This window comes from Gopherus flavomarginatus, chromosome 6, assembly GCF_025201925.1.
Source record: "Gopherus flavomarginatus isolate rGopFla2 chromosome 6, rGopFla2.mat.asm, whole genome shotgun sequence".
Taxonomy (NCBI): Eukaryota; Metazoa; Chordata; order Testudines; family Testudinidae; genus Gopherus; species Gopherus flavomarginatus.
In genome coordinates, this window is record NC_066622.1 from 104,595,153 (window position 1) to 104,617,100 (window position 21,948).

At 40.0% G+C, this 21,948-nt stretch overlaps 2 protein-coding genes across 5 annotated transcripts in view; one reads left to right on the top strand and one right to left on the bottom strand.

Moving 5' to 3' along the window:
* Nucleotides 1-1,356, top strand: part of PAPSS2 (3'-phosphoadenosine 5'-phosphosulfate synthase 2) — a 58,528-nt gene extending 57,172 nt beyond the window's left edge. For all 4 annotated transcript variants that reach the window (XM_050959441.1, XM_050959442.1, XM_050959445.1 and 1 more), the window contains one exon: nucleotides 425-1,356. In XM_050959441.1, coding sequence (XP_050815398.1) covers nucleotides 425-596 — 172 coding nt within the window. In that variant the 3' untranslated portion in view covers nucleotides 597-1,356. The remainder of the gene's footprint in view (nucleotides 1-424) is intronic.
* A 6,907-nt stretch (nucleotides 1,357-8,263) lies between these two features.
* ATAD1 (ATPase family AAA domain containing 1) overlaps nucleotides 8,264-21,948 on the bottom strand; it is a 30,668-nt gene continuing 16,983 nt past the window's right edge. Inside the window, exons 6-10 of the mRNA XM_050959626.1 lie at nucleotides 21,436-21,542; nucleotides 14,968-15,057; nucleotides 13,104-13,154; nucleotides 10,633-10,766; nucleotides 8,264-9,542 (exon numbers count right to left, since the gene is read on the bottom strand). Coding sequence (XP_050815583.1) covers nucleotides 9,422-9,542; nucleotides 10,633-10,766; nucleotides 13,104-13,154; nucleotides 14,968-15,057; nucleotides 21,436-21,542 — 503 coding nt within the window. The 3' untranslated portion in view covers nucleotides 8,264-9,421. The remainder of the gene's footprint in view (nucleotides 9,543-10,632; nucleotides 10,767-13,103; nucleotides 13,155-14,967; nucleotides 15,058-21,435; nucleotides 21,543-21,948) is intronic.

Here is a 21,948-nt window from a genome sequence, read left to right on the forward strand (position 1 = left end):
ATGAAAAGATCTATGTGAGGAGCCTGCCAGCACAGGACACAACACCCAGACAAAGGAGTTAACGCATATGAAACTAACACTATGCTTGATCTTTACCAAAAAGGTTAAGAAACAACAACATTTAGGAAATAACAGTAGAAATACTTCTCCTTATTTATAGAAAAGTATTTTATATTTAATAATATAATGTAATAGTGAAAATAGAGGTCCCTTTTATAGAGGCCCTGTTGCTTCTTATTGCTGCTGGTAAATTTGCACATGAAGATAAAGATTTGTGCCATTAGTGCTTACAGAGTTAGTGAAGACATCCTACCAGCAATTTTCAGATTAAATTCTGAGGACAGCAAAAAAAATACATTTGAAAAGATTTGGCTTTGATGCACTTAAATTTACTGATTTCACCCATATGTCTGTTCTGTGGTAGGCATGATGAATTTGACTTCATCTCTGGAACACGCATGAGGAAGCTTGCTCAGGAAGGCGAAAATCCACCTGATGGTTTCATGGCCCCAAAAGCTTGGAAAGTCTTAACTGAATACTACAAATCACTGGGAAAAAATATTCATTCTATTTTTCCTCAAAAATATGTGTTTTAAGAGTGAGCTCTGATTGATTGACTGTATTTCAGATCACTTAGTTTGCATTTTCAATACCCTAATGCTAGGATAGAACATTTTCTAATAGGATCAAACTGTTTTTGAATGTATGTATTTTGGGCCTGGCCCTTCGCCCACTAAATTATTGGGAATTTTCCTTTCAACGTCAAAGGGAGCAGCAGCAGGTCTGTTATTTATAGTAGAATATGGCTCTATATGATGATTGTCCAAAGCCATATTAGGACTGGCCAGTTGGACATCTTTAGTGATGTCATAGTGGTACACCAACCCCCAAAGGTGCACAGTTTGACCTTATAGCCATGATGTAGTTACGTATCCATTATGCTCTTTAAATCAGTTACAAACTGGAAATAGGAAATAAATGATTTATTGTATTCCCCTTATTCCTTAAGAAGCCCATCTTCTGCAATGGGCAGAAAGATTTTCTTTAGCACTTACGTGGGTTTCTGTTGTCTACCAGAGACCCCTTTCTTTCTAATGCCTCCTATTAAAACTTGGACTTTTCAGTCAAGAAACTGAACTAAGCTTTATTGCAGCTCCAAGTTTAGTTTTCTACGTAAGAGACAATTTAAAGCAGCCCAGCTTGAGTGCCAAGATGAGGCTGGGAAAAGTGGTGCTTTAACTTTCGAGTCCTGCACTGAGGGCTCCCAGTGGCACTTTCCCTCCCCAGCCAGAACTGAAGGGGAGCTGGCCTGCTTTGACTGCAGGAAGCTGTACTAGAAAATGCAGGAGGCCCTTAGACTGCTCTCACTTCATCCGTTTTATGCCAGTGTAATTCCACTGACCAGAGTGGAGTTATTTCTGATTTACACTAGTGTATGTGATTTGAGAATCAGGATCCCAGTTCAACTTATTGACTAAAGAGGCCAAGTTTAGGTGGGGACAGTTTAAAATAGTGTGTTCACACTCTAGACTGTCAAGCTAGCCCCTCTTTCTGGCCACTTTCTATCACAAAAGCTAATTTAGTCAAATATAACGCTTCCACTTTCCAATAGAAAAAGGAAACAAACTGGCCACAACCTCTTCCTGAAAGGCCATTTTGGCTCCAGGAGGTTGGGAAGGGGGTTACTGAGAAAGCTAGAAAAATTACTTTGCTATGCAGTAAAAATTTTAGAGAGAGTGTTTAACACCCGTTCCCTTGCTTATACTTTCCATACAGGAAGGCTAGCCCCTGCTGCCCCCCCGCCCCAACATCACCCTTCAGAAAGGTTAGCTTTAAACGTGTTTTGTTTTTTTCTACAAATTAAGCATATTTACTGGAACTGCAGTAAGCCCCTCCAGGATGTGCATTAACCGAGTATGGAAGAAGACACTCTCCCATCAGTTTCATGCCCATAATGTACATGTCATAGACCAACAGCCTATTAATGCCCCTCCATGTTGCAGCTTACTGATATTCTAAAGAGGAAAAAAATAAGGCACATTTGTTTTATCACCATCTGCCAGAGATTGGGGCGAGGGTGAGGAACAGCTGGCTGCAGCTCTGTCTAGAAAAAACAGTAATGAAAATGGCAGATGGGAAAATATGATTAATTGTACGTGCCTCTTTAATGGTGAGTGTGTGTTGCCTGTTGTTGCTTCATGTTGTAATCTGGGAGAGGGGCTAGGATCTCCAGGTGCTATTTGACTGGGGTGATGTTGGGTTTTTTTCCCATCCTGCCAGGAGGTTGCAACAGTTTCTTTTGGACATGGGTCTGGTTACTGTGATCAATTCTTGTTTGCCACCTTGTGATTAGTAAAGTGAACTCTTCTGAGAGTTGTACCATAAATCCATCTGGAAATGTAAGCTGATGCAGGATGTGGCTGATCACTGGGGAAGCAGGCTCACCGTGCACACACTATATTAGTCTTCCAATCTGCATTAGTGGCCATTGTGTTTCTGGGTGATGTTGAGGTTGTTGGTTTCGATCTAGAAAGCCTTGATTGGCTTGGAATCTCCCTATGTGAGAAGTCACCTCTCTTCCCTGCACTGTATTGCCATATTTGTAGTCAGCAGAGGCATTGTGTACACTGGAGACTCCTCAGTCTAGAAGAGAAGGAAGGGTTAACAGGTTGTCCTTGTGGAGACCCAGGCCTAAACTTTGTAACTCACTACTTCCCTCAGATAAGCCCAAATCTTAGGCTTTGGAGCATGTTCTAAGTCAATCTACCTTCATGGGCTTCTGGGAAGAAGAAAACGTATGAGAGTTGCTGCAGTAATGGTTGGTATTTACTGGAGACTTGTAGGAGCTTATTACCTCCATGAACATGATAGTGTTGTTCATTTTCTAGGGAAAATATGCACAGTTATTGTAGGAATTAATATAAGTGATTTCAGTCTCTGATCTTGCAGAGATATATAAATCAGAATACTTTAATGGGTGTCCAAAAACTGGTTAAAAGGTGTTGAAAATGAAATTAATTCTTCTCATTTTGCAGTTTAATTATAAAAAAAAATCTATACATAGTAAAACAATCATGCTTCTGCTTGTAATTTAGTTTAGTAAAATATATATTAAGTGACATTGTTTTGCTGTGCCCATTGTGCAATGCACATAATTACAGAAACAATTCAAAATGTTATTTTAAAGCATTTTACTTTTCAAATGTTTCCAGCTTCTTATTGCTTTTAAAAATCTAGAGTAAGGAACCAAAAGTTGTATTATACCTCAAAAAATTAAATACTACAAATGTAACACTAGAAGCTAAAAATATATTAAACAATAGTGCCTTTTATATTCAGGCCCTCTGGCAGGGACCTGAAAGACAAAAGTAATACTGTGACTTATAATTAATATTTGATATTTTAAATAGTGGTGTCACATTTTTTTTAATCTTAAAACAAAGAAATGGTCTGTGAAAAAGCAGTAAAACCAAATGGTTACAGCAAAACAAATATTCCTTTAAAATAGTGGAGTACACTGAATCCATTCGCTAGTATTTTTATAGTATATTTATTAAAGACTGGAATTTGTGCCTTGACTGATGCATCGCATGATTCATAATATATTCTGAACTTAATACTCTGTTATTAAACATTTACTTTTAGTACAAATATATATTTCTCTGTCTAAGTATTTGCTTGTCATTGTGTGAATTTTTTTTTAAACTAGTCAGCTCAGAGAGGTAAGGAGGCCCCAAAGGCTTTCAGAAATGTACTCCCACCCAAACTTACCTGTAAGGGAATGCAGACTGTCAGCATTAAATTTACATGAGTTCTCCCACTGCCTTGCTGTTCCTGGCCTTCTAATCTCTAGGGGTTTGGCAAACATGGGAGAGTAGCCACTGAAACAATGTTAAAAACTTATTGGATCAATACTAGCAGCACCTGTTACAGCCAGTTTCCTGAACTATCCTTTCCTTCTTATTACTGTCTTAAAGCATGGTACCGGCATGAGGATTAACATATCATATATACTCATTCATAAGCTGGTTCATTTATAAACTGACTCCCTCCCACGATGGATAAGTAAAAATGGAAAATTTTTATGATCCATTCATCAGTTAACCCTATAATTCAGGGGTCGGCAAACTTTGGCTCCTGGGCTATCAGGATAAGCTGCTGGTGGCCCGAGATGGTATTTTACCTCGAGCATCCGCAGGCACAGAGATAAACCTAAGTAAACAATGTGTCCCGGTGCGACAGCTGCTTACCCTGATGGTGGGGAAATTTGCAGGGGAGAAGCTGGGGGTCAGGGGAGTAACCCTTGTGACCACTCCCCACATGACCCCACCCCTACCTCGGGACCTGCACACTCTCCCTATCCCATCCCTTCCCACTTTAGCTGGGGCAGGCCAGGAGCGGATGTCATAGAATCATAGAATATCGGGTTTGGAAGGGACCTCAGGAGGTCATCTAGTCCAACCCCTTGCTCAAAGCAGGACCAATCCCCAACTAACTAAATCATCCCAGCCAGAGCTTCATCAGGCCTGACCTTAAAAATCTCTAAGGAAAGAGATTCCACCACCGCCCTAGGTAACCCATTCCAGTGCTTCACCATCCTCCTAGTGAAAGTTTTTTCTAATATCCAACCTAAACCTCCCTCACTACAACTTGAGACCGTTATTCCTTGTTCTGTCATCTGCTACCACTGAGAACAGTCTAGATCCTCTTTGGAACCCCCTTTCAGGTAGTTGAAAGCAGCTATCAAATCTCCCCTCGTTCTCTCCTGCAGACTAAACAATCCCAGTTCCCTCAGCCTCTCCTCATAAGTCATGTGCTCCAGCCACCTAATCATTTTTGTTGCCCTACACTGGACTCTTTCCAATTTTTCCACATCCTTCTTGTAGTGTGGGGCCCAAAACTGGACACAGTACTCCAGATGAGGCCTCACCAAAGCTGAGTAGAGGGGCATGATCACATCCCTCGATTTGCTGGCAATGCCTCAACTTATACAGCCCAAAATGTCTGGTGGGCGGGCCGGCCACAAAATGCTCTGGGGGGTAGGGCTGGGTGGTGTGGCCATAGCCTGCCAGCCCTGGAGCTGCAGTTGCTTCACAGGCTGGGGGGAGAGCAGCATGGCCAGAAGAGGCAAGACTCTGCTGCCTCTCCTTGCCCTGTCTGTTGTGGGGAGGGGGTGTGTGTGTCCCAGCTCTCCCTCTCTATATTTGTTCATAAGCTGACCCCCTTCTCTGATGCTTCCCTTTTTTACCAAAAAAAATTCAGCTTATGAACGGTAGGTATGCAGATATTTTATTTAAAAAATACCCCACACAATCCCTAACGTCTTAGTAATTACATCAACCCCACATCAGATATAAAAAGCAATTTAGGGATAGTTGGTTTGTGCAGTTTTCAGACTCTAACCTGTGAGCACCTGCCTGCTTTCCCTATAAAGCAGGAATAAAATGGAGCAGTGGAAATCTTCACTTCCCTCTTGTAGAAGCAGTTGGTATGAAAAAAATTCATTGCTTACTATCAAGATGAAGGAATCAAGTGACTAGGATTCAAGTGAGGGTCTCATACCACCCTCCTCAGTGTTCCAAGCGCCTTCCTGTAATACATTAAATAATGTAACTGGATCTGTCACATGTGGTTTGTTCTCACTCTCATCCTTTACCGAGCAGGTGGGAAAAACTGTGTGTGCAGTCTAGTGTTATGGCAGTTTATTTTTACATTTACCCATTTACCATGCATATTAAAAAAAGAGGAGGCAGGTCAAAGGAGGTTGCTTGAAGTAGTGCACTTTGCACTTAGAGCAGAATGTGGTGAGGTTTGTGATGGTCATTAGTACTTATGAAAGTTGATTCCAGTCTAAGACTGGCCCCCTGGGAAAGTTTGGGCTCCTGCATGCATGAACTTTGCTTTTATGGTGGACAACTCCATTATGGCCGAGGAACAGTTGCAGACTACGGTCCTCCTCCTGGAACTCTGGGCACATTTAGATATCCAGGCCCAAAACACCATGAGAATATTGAAGATAAGGACAAAAACCTTGAACTTAATATTTTATAGGAAGCCAGTGTGGAGAGCAGAGGACAGGTTTGATGGGCTTAGAATAGCCAGAATTACTGAGGCGATGCCCTGCAGCATTGTGTGCTAGTTGAAGTTTCCTAAGAGCTTCATGGCCAGCTATAGTGTATTGTGGTAACCCAGACTGGAAGTGATGACAGTATATGTAACTGAGGCCAGGTCACCATCTGCCAGGAGAGGCTAGATTCTTCTGGACCCCAAGGTAGGGTAGAAAGCATTATGCACAGCTGCTGGTGTGAGTTTAGAGGTGGTGAGGCATACCAAAGTACCCTGACCCTTTGGACTGAAACTAACCAGTTGTGTGTACCTTCACCTAATGGTGGTTGCAGGAGCATCATCATTCAGGGCCACACAAGAGGAAGCTCTAATCTCAGAACTCTGCTTTCTTCCCACAAAGGCACAGAAAGATAAATTGCTCCAGTCAAGACTCCAAGTGGCATTTTGCCCTCAGGGCTTGGTGAAGAAAAATCCCACCCACAGTCATGAAGGGCTCCCGCTCTAGGTCAGTGAGAAGTGCAAATTTGGCCAGATGGTGAAGTACTCAGGACCAACTACAGGGACTAAATTTTCAAAAATTGAGTGGTTAAGAGTAAACTTTTCTGCTCAGAGGATGAGCTGATACACTTCAGACACCATGATCCCCTGCTTATTCGTGTATCTAGTGTGGGTGAATTGTTGTCCCTACTTTTACTCCCATGCACCGGAGGAAAAAGCTGAAGTTCACGCATATTCTGAAAAAGAATCTTAAATAGCAGAAGGGCAATTCAAGTGGTGTTCTCCAGTGGTTTTCACCCTGTGGTCAGTGGAGCCCTGGGGGTCCATAGGCTAAGACTTCCAAAGGGGTCCACACCTCCATTTGAAGTTTTTTAGGGATCAGCAAAGGGGGGGAGGGTTGAAAACCACTGATCTATAAGAATTCTTCACTGAATAGCAAGGACCTTGTGAAAAGAAGACACCAGGATTTCCTCCTAGACTGGATCATTTGATCAGCCTTTTAGCCACTGACTGCTGCAGCTATCATGGTTACTGAATGGAGTAGGAAGAGACCTAAATGAAATTAAACACACATCACACGGAAAAGATAGTATCATGTTTAAGGGAATGGGGGAAAACCACTGGGTCCAAAAGGGCCTGGTTCAGCAAAAGCATATAAACATGTTTAACTTTAAATAGGTGAGCAGTCGCATTGATTTCAATTAGACTACCCAGAGATTTAAGGTTAAGCATGTATTTACTTAAGTGTTTTGCTAAAATGGATTAGTAATGTAAGTTTATTTGAATTTGCCTATCTACATTTAATAATAGGTGGTCATAATACATGCAGTTTGAACTGATTCTAAAACCAAAGAAGTTAATTTTAATAGGCTGAGTGCTACTGTATATAAGGTAAGGGGGGGCGGGGAAGAGCTCACAGTACCATATGCTTTACTAAAGCTGTATTACTTCTGCTGCATTTTCCTCATCCACAAATTTAATCAAAATTCACGAACAACTAAGTTTCCCTGTCATTTGTTCCTTATAAATCCCTGCTGCTTTTCCTCTAGATGTTTACAAATTCTCTCACTGCTGCTTCTGTTATTTTCCTAGGGAGTGAAGAGCTCCCCTTCCTATTAGAGGAATTCTTTTAAAAAGGATACAATTCTGTATGTTACTGGATCTCCTCAACTATTGTTTGTTTAAAACTTTTCTATAGTTGAAATACTTGAGATTAAAATGCCAAAATACCCCCAATTAGTGTTCCTTACTGGGGCATAAACTCATTTCCCTTTCCCACTATGATTGAAAGCTAGGTGCATTTACCCTAGAGCTTTCCAGTGTAAAAATGGAAACCAGCCTTAGCTTGGAGAAAGGCAGTCTTTGACAGGATGAGTTGCTGAGTCAAAGTAACATCTTTTGAACAGCTGATATATAACAGAGTTAACGGAAGACGTTCTCAGAGAAAAGGGACTTTTTACATATTATAAAATAAAGTGCTTGTAAACTTTTGATGGAATTTCCAGTTTTAGCCCTTTATATCCCAGGATGGCTGGTTCAAATTTCTTCATTTAATTTTTAAACTTGTTTTCAATGCTTATTTAACTTTCCTCTTATCAGTAGCATATGTCGGTTGTACATAAAATACATAGGTCTGAACATATCTGGCACTTAGATTAGGAAGTGTATATGCACTTGATTAGTGCATAATTCATAGTGCTGCTATAAAAATAAAGGTACACTTTTATTAAACAATATTAAGCTTGGAAAAGTTTTACATTTTATATTATCGATCTCTTAATTATATAAATTGTTAAACTGTTGCCAAGTACAGTAGAACATTGCTAATTCACAATGACTGGGAGACCCAGGTAGCGTTTCTCAGCTTTGCAAATTAGTGTATGAGGAAACAAAGAAAACCACCATAAAATATACTTCCCCCTCCAAGTCAGAATAAAACTCGTGATAATCCATAGCATCGTGTAAAGATGTTGCAATATATATTCTAAAGAAAATGAGTCAGAACTACGTAACCCAACTAGTGTATAATAAATAGGAGACCCACATTTTTTAGGGAATTATGACATGGAGGGTTTAATGAAAGACCAGTTTGCAAGAGTATTTACTCAACTCAGAGAGGAAAAATGTAAAAACAGCATTTAAAACAAAAAAGCCTAATAGCAGGATTTCATATAAAATGAAAAATATTCAAACAATTATGCATTAGTTTGCTACCTCTACTGCATGTAGACGTCAAACATCCATGTGAAAGTCACCACCACTTCAAAGTTGTAAAATAAAATCTCAATTCAAACAGAATTTCTGCCTTTTGTATAAATTGCTAAAAGAAAAAGTAAATATGCATTGAATTCAGAGTCTTTTAATCTATACATCTTCTGATTTAATTTCATTCAGTAATTAAGTAAAAAAAGATTTTCCATATTCAACTTATCTACAGTTTATGTCTATATATAAAAAATGTGTGGATATATACATTTAATATAAACACACACACGTTCATACATTTATACATGAACTGGTATTCAATCATTCTCCCCTTCCCCCAAAAAACATGCATCACATTAGAACCTACTTTAAGGCCACTACAACATATTGCTAACTGGACAAAACACAAGCATTCACTCTTAGACTGGACTATATTGTTCCACTTCATGAGCTGTAGACCACCTCTATTTCTGTAAGATTACCAGATTTCAATAATTTAGAATTCAGTGTATAAAAACCCTCTAGAAATGAAACATTTAACTCCCTTATTGAAAGAGTTTCCTTGCCCCCCTCCCCACTAATTTGTTAACTAGCTGATCACAGCGCAAGTCAAACAAGGCCACATCAGAAACTGCAAACACACTGTTTAGTCTTAGTCTAAACTAACATGCATCAAAACATTCTGAAGTGTTGCATCTTTTGACTTCCTCATCTTCTCAATTGCCCTGTGCAGATCCTGCTGTTGCACTGGCCGAATTTCATCTTCATCATGGCTTTAAAAAAAACAAAAAAAAAATACAACTGATCCAAATGTTACATAATTAATCTAATTTACATGCTATAAAATAATCCTCAACTGTACATACAGTGCCAGAAGCCACAGAACACTAAATAGATAATGTCTGGCTGTATCAGTGGATGTAACTGACCTAACCAGGGGTAGGAGACAAGTGTTCACAAGAGCTATTACTTGCTGCAACTTTCTGGAATCACATAATGTAACAAAGGATCAAGGTCTATGCAACATAAGAGTGTGGGTCCTCTTTAAGTACCTTACTGTATTGTTAAAAACAAAGGTCTGAAGTTCTGGACACTAAAATAAGGAACTCATTCTACAGGAAAGAAACCCATTTGAAAATCAAGTTTGGCTCTTAAAAAATTATAGCTAAACAACATTTTATAAGGAAACTCTGGACTACTTAATGTTCACTAATTTCTGGTTTTGATACTAATGTTGAATTAGTTCTCCAGCTAAACACACCAAATGTTTTTTGTTCACTTTTCAGTACTAAACAGTGAAATGTAGCACTCAAGCTCACCTTGGATTTGGATTTAACACCACCCAAAAGTAAGCTTGAGGGCAGTGATCCTATAACAGAGGCACTGGAGCCTTTACATTAGAATGTCTGGTTTAGCGCTTTGGGAGAGGCAGGGGGTGCATAATTGGAACCTGTACGATTCAAGTAGCCATATTTACAGCCTGTTATGATTACACACAGGGATCAATCCTCCAAACATTATACACAGTGTAACTTTTTGCACATGAACAGTCCCATTAAAATCAATAAAGTTACGCCCCATCTTTGTGTTCATCTTTTACCGTGATATTTCCCAATAGTACTGAAGCAATTTTCAACAAAATCCTAATTACATCCATAACCAAAAAGAAGTGATTTATTCACTGAATTTGTGTGTATGTAGTGACGGTTGGTGTAGAGAAAAACCACCACTGGTTTCTATCACTAGTTTTGTTTTTAAAGCTCCTTATTAACATTAAAATTGAAGACAATTATTTGTGGAGTGTCTAGCACAAAGGGGGCTCAGTTTCAATTTGGCAACCATAATACAAACGACAAGAAGCACCTTTCTTCATGTGTAGAATTAACGTATTCCCTGACGCACAGGAGTGCTGCATCACGACACATTTCTTTCAAATCACTTCCTGAAAACCCATCTGTTTCTTTAGCAATTTTCAGGAGGTCCACATGCCTATCCACCTATCAGAAAATAAAGACAGAGTCATGAAAACTTGAGAGTCAGTAAGATATTCTACTAAATATAGAAAAGAAAGTCACTATTAGAGACTTATTATTGTCTTTAGATTTTATTAAGGTTTTGCCTTTGAGGAACTAAAAGGAAATGTTAGCAAAGTATAATCACAACATAAGACAAATACTCTCTACCTGGGAAGTAACGAGGTGATTAGTAAAATTAAAGTTTCACTAACAAAACTTTATAGCTGTTAAAAAGAACTGGCAGTTACTAGAAGGCAGTAATTACCTTATTATACTTCATTTCTCCTGTACAAATTTAGAGTGCTGACAGCTGAAGAGAACAGGATCCCCCAGCACAATGTCTTGAAGAGCTTCTCTGACACTTTTTAGGGTTTGTCTTTACTAGCAAATTATATTATGTTAGAACACAGCAGTGAAGAGTTGTAAGTATCAGCTCGGTGTTAAACATGACTTTGCATCCACTGTAGACAACATCCTGTAACTACCAGTGGATACAACTGAATCACGGAAATGGTGATCCAATTCTTGTACACACACATTCCAACATTAGCCTTTCTTTACAAGGGGCTGATCCTAAAAGGTACTTAGTGCACTCAGGTCCTTATATATTTATAAATAATACAAAACAAGACCTAGACATAGGCCTATTAGTGCTATTTTATTTCAGTTCATGATGTCTATCAACACAAAAACTTATTTCTGAGACATTATTAGGAAGTGTACATTTAGCATTGACGTTTCATTTTAATAAACACTTTTGCCAATTCACACATGAAGTCTGAAAAAATCAATGTACATATTAATATTTTCTGTTGGCGCCTTTCATCACAGAATATCAAAAGACATTAAAACCAATTAATTTTAATAGTGCTATTCTGAGGTGGTGAAGAATTATACTCATGTTACAAATCAGAGAGCTCAGCTATCGAGAGGCAACATAACTCGTCCAAGTTCATGCACCAAGTCAAGCAAAATCCAAAAGCAACCCAGGAGTCTTGACTCCTTCTTGATAGTTCTAATCAGGATCCAGGATTTCCTAACTTTAAATAAATATTTTCCATCAGAAAATCGTGTCTTCTAGAAGCCAATCATCTTTCACACAGATCCATCAGAAAAGCAAGTGGAATTTTAAAAAAATTTCTTTATAGAAAAATTAAAACTACAATGCTTCAAGTACATTAAAAAAGTCAACATTAAGCAACATGTTCAAATAAAAGGAAAAAAATATTTTCTGAAAAAAGAACAGAGTCTAGAAGATTAGCATGCTCTTTAAGTCTAGAGGCTTTGATATGACCTATCACATTCCTTTCAGCCCTAATGTCTATAATTCTATGGATTTCCCCAATACTGTATCCATCAAACTTAAAATCACCATCAATAAGTTTGAGCCTTCCTCTAAGACTCATTTATGTTGACACTTTTCTTTTAAATACCAATTCTGTTTTCATATCTCTAGTGCTCACTTATTTTGCAAGAAGGACCTTACATTCCAACTATCACCTGCAAGCAATCCTGACAGTTTATGAAATGTTTTCCTTCTTAATACTTAACCATTCACAGGGATCAACTCCCACTAAAATTAATGAGATTTAAAATTAGTTTTACTTCTGAAATGTATTTGTTTTATTGTACAGACATTAATCTAGGGTGTTTTGTAAACTAATATGGGAATTACTAATATGGTGGGTTTAAATCCTGCAAGTTCTCCATGCACAGACAAGGTGGGTATTCACCCACGAAAGCTCATGCTCCGATATGTCTGTTAGTCTATAAGGTGCCACAGGACTCTTTGCTGCATGCATAGAACTATTATCTTAAAGAGGAGTTCCACACAGAAGGTTGACAGGACCAGGCCTTACATTTTGTCAACAGCATCTAAAATACTGAAGATAAATGTGAAGCAGCATTTTTTCTTTCTGATGAACAAGCAGGAGGTAAAAGCAGCAGTGTAATACATTGTTACTTCCCAGGTCAACTAGAGAGAATGTTCCATTGACAGAGAGATTATTTAATTTGCCCCAAACCACAGTGAATCACTGTCAAAACTGAGAGTAGAAATCTAATTTCTCTAAAAGACAGTTTCATGCTTAATCTATTAAACAACTCTACCTCTGAAATATGAGATCACACCCAAATCCAGAAGCTTCCCAGTCAAATACAGTGCACTCAAACACTGTCTACCAGCATGTTTCTGATTTAAATCCATACAATGGCCAAAGATGGTTGGTTCGAAAGCATGTTTTCCAAATGCCCTGAAGGTTTGCACCCATGGCCATGATAATGCATAGAAATATTTTGTTAAACAAATAAGTTACTTACATTTTCATTTTTCAAAATCAGTTTCAAAATCGCCTCTCTCTGTTTCAGAGCCTTTAAATAAAAACAAGATTTCAATCATTATGGAACAGAAAGACTGATAGAGTATGACATTTCTTTACCTATTAAAATCATTCAACAGATACATATTTATTTTGCATCTCCCATGCCCTCCAGAAATACAGGTTGATCCCCTGAAATGAGAGGTCAGTTTCCTAGCATGTATGCTACTGATGGCAATGGTGCTATTGAGCACCAAGATATTACGTCTGCTTTTTATCCCCTGGGTCCAGGAACAATGTTTACATTAATTATAGGAAAAGAGAAAAAAATAGTTGACAAATACTTTAGATCTTACTCGTTCCTGAATGGGACTTGAACCCATCTAACGCAGATAATTACCCACATGGATCCACGCTCCCTATTCACCTTTCCACTTCAGAGAACCAGAGTTACCACAGTAAGTAACTTATTCCTGTTTCAAGAATCACCCATAAGGATCCTCTCTCTGAGGTTAATGGGTAGTAGTAACTTTCCAGGTTTGAGGCTGTGAATACTGTGATGGGGCAAGGCCAGAAGGCTACAGTAAAGTAGTGAGGAACAGGTATGTTAGCCCCAGGCTACACAAATCCCTGGTACCATGGTAACCAAATGGCAGTTGCTCCTAATCAAGACACCTGAGGCCAATTAAGATCTTTCTAGAAGGCAGTGGAGATAGCTACAATGATTGGGACACCTGAAGCCAATCAAGGGCTGGCTGGAAATAGTTAAAAGCCTCCCAGTTAGTCAGTGAGATTTGTGTGTGAGGACCTGGGAGCAAGAGGCACAAGGAGCTGAGAGTGAGAAGGTATACTGCTGGAGGATTGAGGAGTACAAGCATTATCAGACACCAGGAGGAAGATCCTGTGGTGAGGATAAAGAAGGTGTTTGGAGGAGGCCCTGGGGAAGTAGCCCGGGGAGTTGTAGCTGTCTTGGAGCTATTACAGGAGGCACTATAGACAACTGCAATCCACAGGGCCCTGGGCTGGAACCTGGAGTAGAAGGCAGGCCCTGTGGATTGCAGCTTCCCCCCCCCTCAGCCTCCCAACTCCTGATCAGATGCAGGAGGAGTTGACCCAGACTGGGTTCCATGAGAGAGGAAGATCACTGAGGTGAGCAAATCTGGCAATAAGCACAAGACCCACCAAAGTAGAGGAGGAACTTTGTCACAATACATAACTGCTCTCTTGACCTGAGCATCAGAGGAAGAAACCAAGTTGAAGGAGTTAAACTGAGTACAGAGAACACAAGAGCCTTATTTATATCAGGAACAGTGAGTAGGCATTCTGTAGAATTTGAGTATTCTCTGATATCTCTAGTGGCTGAACAGCTGCCAAGTCTAACCATGATGTATACATAGTCTGATCCATTTTGACAACCCCTAAGCTAAGATATGCTGACGTTTGGTCTTATGGTCAAAGATAACTGCCAACAACTTCAAGAAAAATTGAACAGAAGTATATATAAATTTGCATGCAGGAATATCAATGCTTTAAGTTGCTCTCCCCTTGGTGTGGATGGGCAGAATGGACAGTATGCACCAACTCCATTGTACAGGATGAGTGCAGGAAATCGGTTTTGAAACTGCTGGTGGCACAAGTTGGTTCCAGCTGAAATATGTACATCTTGAGTGTCATGGGAAATGTCACCCTAAAAAGCAAGATTATCTCTGGTTGTGAGAAACTGAAAACAAACCTTAGCAATACTCTCTGGTCCTGTTTGCCTGGGCAGTAAAGACACAGGTCTCTCATTTGGTACAGTACATACCCATTGTTAATCCACTAGGCAAACAACCCAACATTATTTACGACAATTTGCTATGACTTACTGGTTGGTTAATGTGAAACCTCGTAGGCATTCTTCTCATAATAGCAGAGTCAAGATCCTGAGGGCGATTGGTAGCTCCCATCACTATTACCTTAGTACAGGAAAAAAAGAGATTAAATAGTGGAGAGAAACTATTATTTCAAAAATTATCATGATGGGGGTTCAAAAACACACAAGCCAAATGGGGTAGCTCTTCTAAATTCCATCAAGCAAATCAGCCTACAGAGAAGTTGTGTCAAGCTTTCTGACACTGGCTTCAGCAGCAGGATTTAAACAAACACATTATGAGGTTATTTTAAACAGCTGGAAGCGGGCTAGTTAGTTCAAAGTATTTGGAGCCTTTCACCTCCAGTCTGCAAATTCAAATTCGGTCAAAGTCAACAGGCAGAATATAACAATTTTTAGTTACTAACATTTGGTATCTGAACAAGTTTCCTCCAGAACTAACAATGGGGAGGCACTCTGGTAGGGTAGCAAGAGGAACCACTATCTCTTTTCCTATGTAAATAAAAAGCAGACTGGATTCCAGGACTAGCAATATGGCATTTTTCACAAGCACTAAATTCACTAAATATAAAGTTTTGTTTTGTTTGTTTTTTAAAAACTGAACAGCTGAAAAGCCAAAATAAACTTTTTTTTGTAGTATTAACTAGATGTGAAGCTATAGCAGGGGTTCTCAAACTGGGGGTCGTGAGCTTTCAGCCTCCACCCCAAACCCTGATTTGCCTCCAGCATTTATAATGGTGTTTAAATATATTAAAGTTTTTTTAATTTTTAAGGGGAGGAGGGGTTGCATTCAGAGGCTTGCTGTGTGAAAAGGGTCACCAGTACAAAAGTTTGAGGATCATTGAACTACAGGAAGCTTTACAGAGGTTTCATATAATGTAAGATGAATGCATCTTATTTGTATAATCCATATTTAATACAGGAACAATATTTACACCATTGGACTACACCTCGACTGTCATTTTAAGGGCAAATTTACCTATAGTGTACACATCTTATTTTCTCACTTCTTGTTATAAATTATATACATTTCAAATGCTCAGTCAAAAAAAACACAAATGTCAAAGAAATTAATCCCATATGATTTTAGATTCATAAAAACCTATTGTTTTAGTGCTCTCATTTTGGATCTTTGCTCTACAACTGGCCTTGGCAAGTTGAGAGTTATGCATCAGAGCTATATTGCTTTCATGAGTTAGAGTGAGGCTGCCACCTAGAGGCACAATTGTGGCACAAGTTACTAGACAGTAAGACAGGTTTCAGAGTAGCAGCAGCGTTGGTCTGTATCCACAAAAAGACTAACAAATAAATGTATTTAAGGTGCCACAAGTATTCCTGTTCTTTAGATAGTATGACAGTAAGCAAGACATTTTAAAAAAATGTTTTACGTTCAACAAAATATTGTAAGCGAAAGGTTCATTTAATCAATGGTCCAGCAATTACAACCACATATAGAAGTCATTAAGGGATCAGATTCTCTGGTCTGCAAATGACAGCATTAGGAGGTGAAAACCACACTTATCCCTTATTTCTGGGGCCAGCCAGATGGCAGGCCAGTATCTTTGCAAAAATTAGAGGAGTTTGAAGTTTGATCTAACAATTCTCTCTGCTATCTGGCCCCAGGGGTATGTTTGGCAGCAGGCAAATCACCTGGGCATACAAGTACCCTGGCCACATCACCTTTCCTCTGGGAACACAGCAGATGCACAACATAACGACTAAATCAGCTCTGTGGCATCTGGATAGTTCTCTTACACAAGACAAAAAGATGACCAGATTTGACTCCTTTATGGCTGCTTTGTTCTGAGGCCAAAATCTAGCTCCAAGTACAAATATAAACATATCACCATTCATGCAAAGGGAAGGTTGGGAACAGGCTAAGATCAGTTTAGATCTTAAAAAAAAAAAAAAAAATTAAAATAATTAGAGATTACATTGTAAAGTTCAGTAACTGCTCTTTTCTCTTCTGTATCCCTAGAGAAACTCTGCCCCTTTCTTACAACATAGCAGATGAACATCTGTTGTAACAGCAGAAATGACAAAAACAGACTTCTCTCCACTTTCAAGACAGGGAATGTGATCTGTCATCCCCAGTCACACCCTCATCTAAGGATTCTCTCTCCTTCTCAAAGCAGTTCTAGGGCACAAGGTACTAAGGAAGACAGGCTACAATGGGATTCTTGTTCTGTACTGAATCACCTCATGTCAGCATAGGGAGAGACTGTTCCAGTGCAATCCAACCTACACCAGTTTTGGAGCCCTAATAATTCCTTGCCATCCACCTTCCCCTTCCTCATGCAAGTGGCACAATGCATAGCTTTGTAACTCATAAAGGGAGTTTTAGATCATCACCACGGCTTGTATCTCCATCAGCAAGGGAAAATGTATAGACAATTTGCTGACACAAAACTCTCCAAATTTCAAAGTTAATTTCTGAAATAAGTCTAATTCAAAAACCATTTAATTTCAGTAAGATACAACAGGCCGCACATTGTGCACAATACTGTTCCTTCTCAGGTGCACTTGAGGCAGGAGGCAACTAACATGGTCTACATGTTGCCCATCATGTTCTATTGGTTAAGGTACTGAGATCCGAGTATATTTTCCTCAGAATGTTAAGAATTCTGCAACATTAATAAAAGATGGAAAAAATCCTTGCTATCAGAGGGAATTTTGTTTAGATCCAGACACAACAACACACTCCCAACTAACATTTACCAATAAAATATTTTGAAGAAATTGTAACTGTCAGCTCTCAACAAATATGGAGCAGTCTTTAAAAGTGCTTTGGACATTTCAAAATCATTGTTTAAAAGAAAGATTTTTCTAAACAGTATGAAGTACAATATGGGAAAAGCCTGAACCTGGTAGTAAAAGGACATGTCCAATAATTCTCAAAAATATTCTAAATAGATTTTCATAACAGAGTCCCAAAATTCTCCAACCAGGTGTTTTGTACTATATTTTACTCTAATGGGGCTCCCACTATGCCAAGAAGTATGAATGAGGGGCCACAATGACTCTTCAGACCCAGTACACTAGACTCAGTAGTGGAAGCACAAGACCAGATATATGTTTTACTGAATGAAAGGAATGCTTCATTTGACTATTTCCAAGAAACTTTCACAATGTTTAAAGAGGTATCTTGTTAAAAACATTGGGAAGAGTCTGTGCCTAAGGGAACATCAGGTTACTCAGCCTTAACTTCAAGTTGTGTGTGGTATAGTTATTAGCACTAACATCCTATTGCAGGGTTTGGCAACCTTTCAGAAGCGATGTGCCGAGTCTTCATTTATTCACTCTAATTTAAGGTTTCGCGTGCCAGTAATACATTTTAATGTTTTTTAGAAGGTCTCTCTATAAGTCTATATATTATATAATTAAACTAGTGTTGTATTGTAAAATAAACAAGGTTTTCAAAATGTTTAAGAAGCTTCATTTAAAATGAAATTAAAATGCTGATCTTACGCCGCCGGCCCGCTCAGCCCGCTGCTGGTCTGGGATTCTGTTCACCTAGGCCAGTAGCGGGCTGAGCAAGACCAGTGGCCGGGACCTCGGCTGGCAAGGGCCCATCAGCCAGAACCCCAGACCAGCAGCGGACTGTGCGGGGCCAGCAGCCAGGACCCAGAGGGCTGGGGGCGGGCTGGAGTCAGGGCTGGAGGTGTCAGGGCAAAAGGGGGGCTAGGTATGGGTGTGGGTGCCAGAGTCAGGGCTAGGGTTTGGGGGGGGGGGGGGGATGAAGGAGTCAAGCAGAGGGCTGGGTATGTATGAGGGAGGTATAGGGCTCAGGGCAGGGGCCTGGGTGGGATGCGGGGCTCAGGGCAGAGGGCGTGGTGTGTGTGGGGGGGGAGGGTCGGGGGTCAGGGCTCGGGGGGGAGGTGTGGGTGACTGCCCCCCTAAGAACTCCCAACCCCGCTGCTCCTTGTCCCCTGACTATCCTCTCCTGGGACCCCTGCCCCCAACTGCCCCCCAGGACCCCACTCCCTATCTAAGTCTCCCTGTTCCTTGTCCCGACTGCCCCGACCCTTATCCACACCCCCGTCCGCAAACAGACCCCCAGGACTCCCATGCCCTATCCAACTGCTCCCCGCCCCCTGACAGGACCCCCAGAACTCCTGACCCATCCAACCCCCGCCCCACTCCCTGCCTGCCCCAACCCCTCTCCACACCCCTGCCTCCTGACAGGACCCCTGAACTCCCAACTCATACAACCCCCCCTCAGCTCCTTGTCCCCTGACCGCCTCCTCCAAAGACACTCTTACTGCCCCCCCCGGACCCTCCTTGCTCCAGGTCCCCTGACTGCCCTGACCCCTATCCACCCGCTGCCCCCTCACAAACCCCAGGACTCCCATGCCCCATCCAACCCCCCTGCTCCCTGACTGCCCCCTCCAGAGACCCCCCACCCCTAGTCACCCCCCCTCCAGGATCCCACCTCCCCATCCAACCCACCCTGCTCCGTCCCCTGACTGCCCCCACCCCTTATCCAACACCTCTAGCCCTGCATTGTGATTGTGGTTACCATCCAATGACTGCTTGGTGGTCTATGTGAAACAAGTATGGTCATCTGTACAGTTCCTAGTGGATTAATTTCTACATATAAAACTATCACTTCAAATGTCATCTTGACACTGAGTACAGTGGTCAAGCATTTAACAGATATGGAGAGAGAACTACCGTCTCAGCTTTATAAGAAGGTTTCTCTGAGTCAAATTTGAAAAATATAGATAGGATGGTGTGGGGGCAGGCTGCCCTGTCACTCTCCAACTGTTCTAGCCTACAGAATTTCAGTCTCTCAAGTATTTTTTACAAGCAGCATCAATTATTATTTTCTAATTTGATATTGTTACCAAAAGTTAGATGAGAAAGGAAGGGTTGGATAAATGAGGCAAAATTCCTGCTCTGGTAATATCAGCTTCCTGAACTTTTAGGCTCAGCTCAGTAAGCTTAAGGATTATGCTTCTGTTGGAGAAGCAGCTGTGTAGGAGCTGCATTTTATAATGTGCTATGAGAATTAATGTATGATTTGATTTCATCCTGCTAGCCACCCCTTTTTGAATAGCAGAAAGGAATGGACAGATCAGAACAATCCTTATGAGTGATTATGGTCACCCTTTTGTTTTAGGATGTGTTATAATGTCTACTATGGTTTCCTAATATGTATTACAAATTAGGCACTCTAATTAAATATATATTTCTTTGTTTTAAGGTTTAGTAAGTAAGAGACAGGATTCTCTATTGTGTCTATGTTAAGTAGATTAGAGGAACATGGAAGACCTGGTCTTGGTTATTGATTGTAAAATTTAGCAAGGTTTAATTTGCAATGCCTTTTTTGCTCAATATAAAATACTACTGTTTGTATTCTCAATCTGTTTGTGTGAATGAGGATGTATGCATAAGGAAAACATTGTTATAGCCAGAGTCAAGGAAGAAAAAGTAAAGAGACTTAAAGGACATCAAAGAATCATCAACGCATATCCCTAATGAAAAGCAGATTGACAACTCTGAGGTAAAGGCTGGCACCCCTGAGGACAATTGATTAAATCAGAACAAAGGACAGAATAACCCTCTCGGAGGTGTATTGAAATGTTTACACCAATTAAGAAGTAACCGATCACAAACTGACACAGCAAAATCCATAGACTTCTACAAATGAAAAAAAACCTATAAGAACAAGGGTGCTTGGCCATGGGTTTTTGGGTTCGTCTTGCCACACTCCAGGAGCACCGGATCACGACCGATAAGAGCCCAGCTCCACACTCGTGCTCAATCTAACTGGATTGACTTGAGCTACAACAGAGTGGTAACTATGAACACCACTGGCAGGAGTGTGTGTGTGACTAAAAAGCATATGCTAACTGTTGTATTCTCAATAAATGCTGTGTATTTTCCTTCTTCTATAAAGATCCCGTGTGCTTTGTAGGAGCATAACAGCTGGGCTGCTGGAGGGAGGATGTCTAGGCTTTTCTATAATGAATATTGATATCACTGGGATTAATATTCAGATCTTTCAATAAGGCTCCTGGGTTCTAAGATTTAGGAGTCATGCAAGTGAATTTCAGAAGGAACAGTGTGGGTTTATTTCCTTACCAGTTAGACAAGCCAAGAGTGGTTTGTATTTGTCTTAGCTACTACATTTAGCCTGAAACAGCTGTTCATGTGATTTTGTTTCAAGTAATAAAGCTCCAAATTTAAATAATCTCAAATCTTGTGGTTATACAAACAAAACACTTTTTTAAAGTGTCTATAATTTACTATTGTCCACAGTAACACAAATGCATGAAATGACTATTAGCATAGGGTTCTTGTTCCTACATATTCTGTCATCCAGCAACAAAACAGAGAGTAGCTCTGGCAGCTACTATGTCAAATTGGTCAAAAATGGCCTATTCCTAAATAGAGAAAAAAATATATTAAGTTTCGCCATGAGAATTATGGTAGTTTTCATCTTATTTTTTTAACTCACTTGGCAACTATAGTCAGTGTCCAGACCATCCCACAGACTCATGAACTGAGCTTTCATCATAGCTGTAGCTTCATGATCAGAACTTGAACGGCTTCGTAGAAAGGAATCTAAATGAAAGAGATTCAATGAGCATTATTTACCTTCACATTCAACCACAGCAACTATGTATTTCTCAAGGGCAAATGTATAAGATTGTAATCACAAAAGAAAAATAATTTAGGACCAAGGAGACAGAAACTGACATTTTACTCAGATCATCTCAGTTACATTGTCTAAGCACTATATAAGTACATGAAATATCACATGAAACGGTCTCAGATTTTGTGAAATAATCACAAAATATTGTAGAAAACCTGGGAGAAAAATCTGCATTTGCCAATGTTTTACGTTATCAGGTATCTTACTAGCACTTCCTATATATAATTAGTATCTTAGGCAGCTTCTATTCCTAGATATTTTCATCCTTCCTCCTCATGCAGACTATCATGCTCCCTCTGAGAATAGGACAAACTA